This window comes from Salmo salar, chromosome 08, assembly GCF_965601325.2.
Source record: "Salmo salar chromosome 08, fSalSal1, whole genome shotgun sequence".
NCBI lineage: Eukaryota > Metazoa > Chordata > Actinopteri > Salmoniformes > Salmonidae > Salmo > Salmo salar.
Window position 1 is genome coordinate 13,485,265 of NC_138298.1, and position 6,218 is coordinate 13,491,482.

Here is a 6,218-nt window from a genome sequence, read left to right on the forward strand (position 1 = left end):
CAACAGCGAGTTGCAGTAATCCAGACGGGAGATGACAAGTGCCTGGATTAGGACCTGCGCCGCTTCCTGTGTGAGGCAGGGTCGTACTCTGCGAATGTTGTAGAGCATGAACCTACAGGATCGGGTCACCGCCTTGATGTCAGTGGAGAACGACAGGGTGTTGTCCAGGATCACGCCAAGGTTCTTAGCACTCTGGGAGGAGGACACAAGGGAGTTGTCAACCGTGATGGCGAGATCATGGAACAGACGCAGAGCCATGAAAAAGTGACTAAGGGGCAGTTGAAATCGGGGAGGGGGCACAATTTTGGGGGGTTCTTGCAATGGAATCATATTGAATTCTGCTTATATCACGCTATACCACAATAAACAAAGTTCAAATGCTAAGACTCCGAGACCATTGATTGAGTGCAAAATCTGTAGCCTATCCCCACCGCACTGTATCAGAACAATGGACAGCGCAATACACACTAAAGCAATGACACTTTGGTAATGAATATAGGCTACACGATAGATAGGTTGTTTGTAATAGGTGTATGACCCTATGTGAATTCAGCCGTACACACAGCTGTCTTACCAAGATAATGCAACCCAAATGCTGAAAGTAGTAGGCTAGTTATTCATGCATGCATGCATGCAAAAAAAAAAACGTAACATTTTGGCTTAGAATATCGACACAACTGCGAATACGAACAAATGAATGTGAATAGAACAAAACAGTGGTACCAAGTAGGCCTAGTAGACAAAATATCAGATTGATAAAGGCATGACCCAATCTATATTTGGGCTAGTTATATTAACAGTTACCAAACACAGTAAACAAAAGGTGAATGGAGATCCTAATAACCAAAATATAGACTACAACCTACTACAGTGAGAAGCAGTCATGCAGCGCTGTCTTGCCCCCCAAAAAAGGCTTCAGACATGGAAAATCATGCCACTCATGTGTACAGCAACACGAGATATGGCACAATACACTTCTGTGGATTCAATTCGACCCAACGTAATCAATTAAGCAATGCCAGCCTACCATAAACATGTTTCCAATACACACAGTTCCGTTTACAACCACTAAAACCATAATAGAATGTATCTATTTTTATAATGAAACATACTGATATGTAACTATACCCAGGAGCATCATTTGGGTTCTTGCATTGGATTTACATTGAATTCTGCAGTAACCCAGTATTCCAGAAACTCTTCCTATGAACCAGATGCTATTTAATGAAAGTTTTTGGACAGAACCTGCAGCTAGGGTAGTATTCTAGATTAACCTGGGCTGGCTCTTCTGTTCCAAGATTGTCAGGAACAGTCGGAGGTGGAGGGGGGCTGTGGAGCCAATATCCTGGCAGTGCTTGTGGAAGGGTGGGTAGGCTCTGCCTGCGAAGCTAGCTGGAGATTTGCGGCATCATCGCTGCTGGGCTTGACGGTGGCCTCGGTGGTTTGATGCTGCAGCTGCTGCTCATCACTCTCCTTCTTCTTTTGGCTTTGTTTGGGTAGTTTGGCAGTGGCAGATTAGCTGGTTCAAGCAAGCCCCCCCCCCCCCACACACACACACATCCCATGCTCTCTCTCTCCGTTCTGCTGACACAGAACAGTGGAGATACAGATTTTGCACCAACCTGTCACTTAATCATTTGAACTTTTTTGGCTATTTTTATATAGGGACATAGAACTAAAACTGAGGGGGCACACGTTTCAACTGAAGGGTCTTAGCCCCCTTTTGCCCCCTCATGGAACTGGGCCTGATGAAGAACAAGGACAAGTGTTCTACTGTAGATGGCACTTCTCACACTTCCTCAATCTCTTTTAGAGATTGGTTTTATCCTAACCAAATGATGGCGGTTAGGATCTAAAACCAGCAGCCCTTTAGAGCCAGCAACCTTAAAGGTACCTGCCTATAATACCTTATGTACAGGACACAATCAACACTGAAAATGTCATTCAAAATACTTCCATTTACACATATCAACCCCACACCAGTCCACAGACTAATCATCTGTCTGAAAACTCTTAACCACCAGCAGCAAACTCTCTTGCAATGACACATAATAACCACAGGTCTCTATGAAAGGTTTACAAAAAATGCAGACTCATGGTCATCATAGGCATTGAGTTCAAGGGTCTTTTGGCTAATATAGGGAAAGTGATGTACAATAGGAGATTATGTATATATTGTGTAGGGGCAGAATACCCATTGAAATAAGGGGAGAAGGGTTGACTGTTGTCCACCTAGCGTGTGTCACATACTGTAGAGTCAACATAGACAACAACATTAGAATTGGAGTATGACACCCCTGATAGATGATGTCCAGCCATGAGATTCATTTTGACTTATGGTCAGTCCATAATGATACAGCTGTATATACCTGCACCGTAACTGTCTGAGTCTGAGAGTGATGTCATCTCGAAGAGCCTGTGCGTCATATTGACCATAGTCTGTGTGTGTCTGGGACATGACAGCTCAAACGGGAAGACAGAGATAGTTTAAAAGTAGGAGAGACACAGTAGGCTGCACAGAGATATAAAGAACACACAGGAAAAAAGGAAGATGGACTGAAGCTGGCGTTCTCTGATAAGGTAACACCGTCATGGACTATCACTTGCTTTTGTGTCAACAAAAACAGTTAAAAATAAGTATGTATCAAATACAATATGCTCAAGATGGTAACATGTATTGAAATGTCAGATATAAACAACATTTGTTCTGTCTTCATTGTAGGATATCATGAAGCTGCAGACTGTAACTGTTTTGGTCTGCCTTTTTGGTGCTAGCCTTTCACTTCCTGTGAGTTACACACGTTACTTGAATATTCCTTCATTTATAGCACTACACTTCAAAATGAATCATAACAATCTGTTTTTGTTGCTTTTTTAAAGTTATACCAACAGCAAATTGGAATCCTCGCAAGTAACAGCAATGAGGTACCTTGAATTGTCCCATATGTTTTTGTCTGCAACTCTTGACATTGCATTTGTAGTTCATGATTTTTCCTTTTAAATTGATGTTTAGTAAAATACAATGCAATGTAGAGTAATGTTTGTTAGAAACATTTTCTGACTGCTCACCCATCCTTTACAGATCTTGCGATTCAATGGACTGACCCTAACAGGTGTAGGCTTTGGGCAAACACAAATGCAGGTACTGAACCAATCCAATCAAACTCAATCGAGATAGAAATCATTAGCCATGATAATGCTATAGACATACTGTAGAACAAAAGATTGATATCATTAGCCACGTTTGCAGACAGCATAGTAGTTAAAAACGGTCTCCAGTAATGTATTTCAGGAGCAGCTTCCGTTCCCACTATACCTTGAACTACACTAATTTTCAGCATTGGCACATCAGCTGAATTGTTCATTCAGTTGCTCATCACCACTTGAACAACTTCGGTCAGCAAAGCTTTGAAATGATCTTAGGTCAGAGACAGATTTTTTTTACCCAACCTTGTTTGCTCAGGCGTCTCCGTTCATGCCCCAGTACGTGATCCAGCAGCAGCCTGAACTGGGTCTCCCCCAGATGGTGAACTTTAACCCCCAGGTGGGAGGCCCTTTCGGCCCCCAGATGATGTTCCCTACACAGGGGAACCAGCTGCCCCCCGTGCTGTACACCAATGCCCAACAGGAGCAGCCTGGGGCCCCCCAGGACCCCAACAACCACAATATCCCAAATAACCCCCAGCAACCTCAAAACCCTGCACAGGTAGATCAGTCAGTTAGTCTATGTATGTTTTTACACAAATTCATTGAAATACCAATGTTTTCGATGGATACCAACGACAAAAGGCTTCCCAGCTTTTACTAATGAATACACGTTTTTTTCCTGAAGTCAGTTTGTCTATGTTTTTATACAAATTCTATGTAATTCAATGAAATACCATGTGTCAGGTAATTTCCGGTATTGATTGAAGTTGTATTTCTTTTATATTTTCCTGAAGGGGCTTCCCCAGTTTCCTCAGTACTACCCATCCTTTTCATTTCCCCAGCAACCAAGAGTGCAGGTACAGCGGAGTTTCACTCTTTCAATGTGATTTGTTCCTCAATGTGCATCTGGTATTCACTGTAAGAGATGATATACACTCTTTATTCAGATTAAAAGGATCACTTTACTCCCCATTTTGTGTCGAATTGTGTTAATTAGTCCACTGTTGATATGGTCCTCACAAATTGTGTATGTCACCAGTAAAGTTTTCAAGATAAAGCACTAAAAAGCTAAATGTGTGATCATGATGCGTTTTGCATAACATGATGCAAAACATATCATCATCACACTTTTTGATGGTTTACGACTCAACTTTCACAAGTGTATCTTCCCTAGGGCTACCCCTACTACATGTCTTATGGTTACCCCAACTACCCCCAGCCTAACCAGATCAACCAGGTGAACGGGCAGAACCAGCAGAACTTGGAGAAGACCCCTCAGAAACCACAGCTCCCACTACAGGTGAGGAGTGGTCATAGCATGGGTGTGCTCCCCCTTCCCCTGATACTGGCCTGCTACACTAGATGAGTAACTTTTGCAGAGGGTGAGACACTCCAATTAATTTCAATGAATCTATGCATAAGCGACACGGTTCCAGGAGAATAACAAAGTTGAATGTGGCAGTTTGAAGTGTGGTGAAATATTCTCAATAGAAAGGAAAGTAGAGACAATGAACCGACAGTATGTCGTCATTTCATGATTTTGGTTTCATTTTAAACTAACAGTCATTTTATAGGCCAGACAGAGTATCTTAATTATTATTATTTTCCCTTTCAAAACTGCAACAGGCTGCCCAACCTCAGGCACCAGGAAAGGTAAGTCATCTCTTACTACTGTGTTTGAATCATATACGGATAACATTAATGTGGCCTCTATGTGAGGCTGCTGATGTAGACTGTGCTGTATGATATCCAACTGTATTTTTGTGTTGATAGACATGGCCTAAAAGATTCCAGACAGAGGCTGCCAACCCTCCACCAGATCACCGTGGAGACACAGTTGACCCTGGCATAGACGAGGTATGACCTCTACTTCTTATACTATGACTATAACAATACTAATATAATATATTATAGTATGTATACATTGTATATATAGATTTTTAACATGTGATATGAAACATATATTGTTCTTGTTATCATGTCATCATGCTAAACATTTTTTACAGGGTCTTCCCAACTTCTCATTCCTGTTTGAGCCATAGAATTGTATGTGGGGGCAAGGAAAATTGAGGTAGGGAAACATTAGGGCCATTTCCAGGTTTTTAAAATGGGAAGGAGACATATTTTCAACTGAACATCTGAAATGTATTCATATCAGGAATATACTGTACTTCCATTTAAGTGTTTCTTTTTTTGTTTAATTTTCAGGGATCGGCACATCAATCTCAGATTCCTACTCCTATATTTAAGATCTGTTTTCAGTTACAATATGATAAATTTTCTATTGTCAAATAAATCCCTTATCAAGCAAAATCACAGCTGTCAATTGTACTTTGTATGCACACAAAAACAAGAGCTCTTAGTTTGCATGGGGGACGTTTTAATGAATGTTATATAGCAATTGATTGAGAAGGTGTCCAATTATATCACAGAAGTAACCTCCACCAGCACCTGCCATGTACTGTATAGATATAAAGAGGATCTAAAGAGGTTACACATCACTTGCCACTGGTGTGCTCTTGGAGCCAAAAGGGGTCCCCTGAATAGACAGAGTAAAATCATATATCGTTAGCCTAAAACTAAGGCTTGTGTGGTTTCATGAGTTAAGAAATTGATTGGTAATTAGGAAAAATATTAGCAACTAAAAATCCATAGTTCATCTTTAAAGTTTAATGTACTCCAGAAAGATATGTAAATATGTCATCTCAATCCAATCAACGATTCCAATCCAGATGCAAGCCTTGGGCCTCTTCTCCCTGTAAACAGGGAAGAAGTAGTCAGAAACGGATAAAGAAATAGATGATGCATTGCAAAGAAACGGCGAGCCAAAGTGCTTGACAAGTCAGGATAGCCTCACCTTCCATACGCCTTGTATCCGCCATATTATTTTCCTTCCTCCTCCCAACTCTCTGTCTCCTCAGCCTGCAGATATATCAGTCATAACATGGTTCAAGTAGGAAATATATTAGTGTACTGTAAGAATACAGATACAACTCATCATACACTGCGTGCACAATTATTAGGCAAGTGAGTATTCTGATCTTATCATTGTTTCTATTCACATTTTCGAA

The 6,218-nt window shown here is 41.0% G+C and overlaps 1 protein-coding gene across 2 annotated transcripts; it reads left to right on the forward strand.

Moving 5' to 3' along the window:
* Positions 1 to 2,499: 2,499 nt before the first annotated feature.
* Positions 2,500 to 5,463, forward strand: LOC106610034 (uncharacterized). 2 transcript variants are annotated; one of them, XM_014209148.3, is made up of 11 exons: positions 2,500 to 2,580; positions 2,723 to 2,788; positions 2,881 to 2,925; positions 3,083 to 3,142; positions 3,464 to 3,706; positions 3,942 to 4,004; positions 4,322 to 4,447; positions 4,774 to 4,800; positions 4,921 to 5,004; positions 5,154 to 5,218; positions 5,356 to 5,463. In XM_014209148.3, the coding sequence occupies exons 2-10, from the start codon at positions 2,729 to 2,731 to the stop codon at positions 5,187 to 5,189; spliced, it is 744 nt and encodes a 247-aa protein (XP_014064623.3). In that variant the 5' UTR covers positions 2,500 to 2,580; positions 2,723 to 2,728; the 3' UTR covers positions 5,190 to 5,218; positions 5,356 to 5,463. The 2 variants fall into 2 exon arrangements, with proteins under 2 accessions (XP_014064623.3, XP_014064624.3); XM_014209149.3 differs by having other exon boundaries at positions 4,367 to 4,447.
* The last annotated feature ends 755 nt before the right edge of the window (positions 5,464 to 6,218 follow it).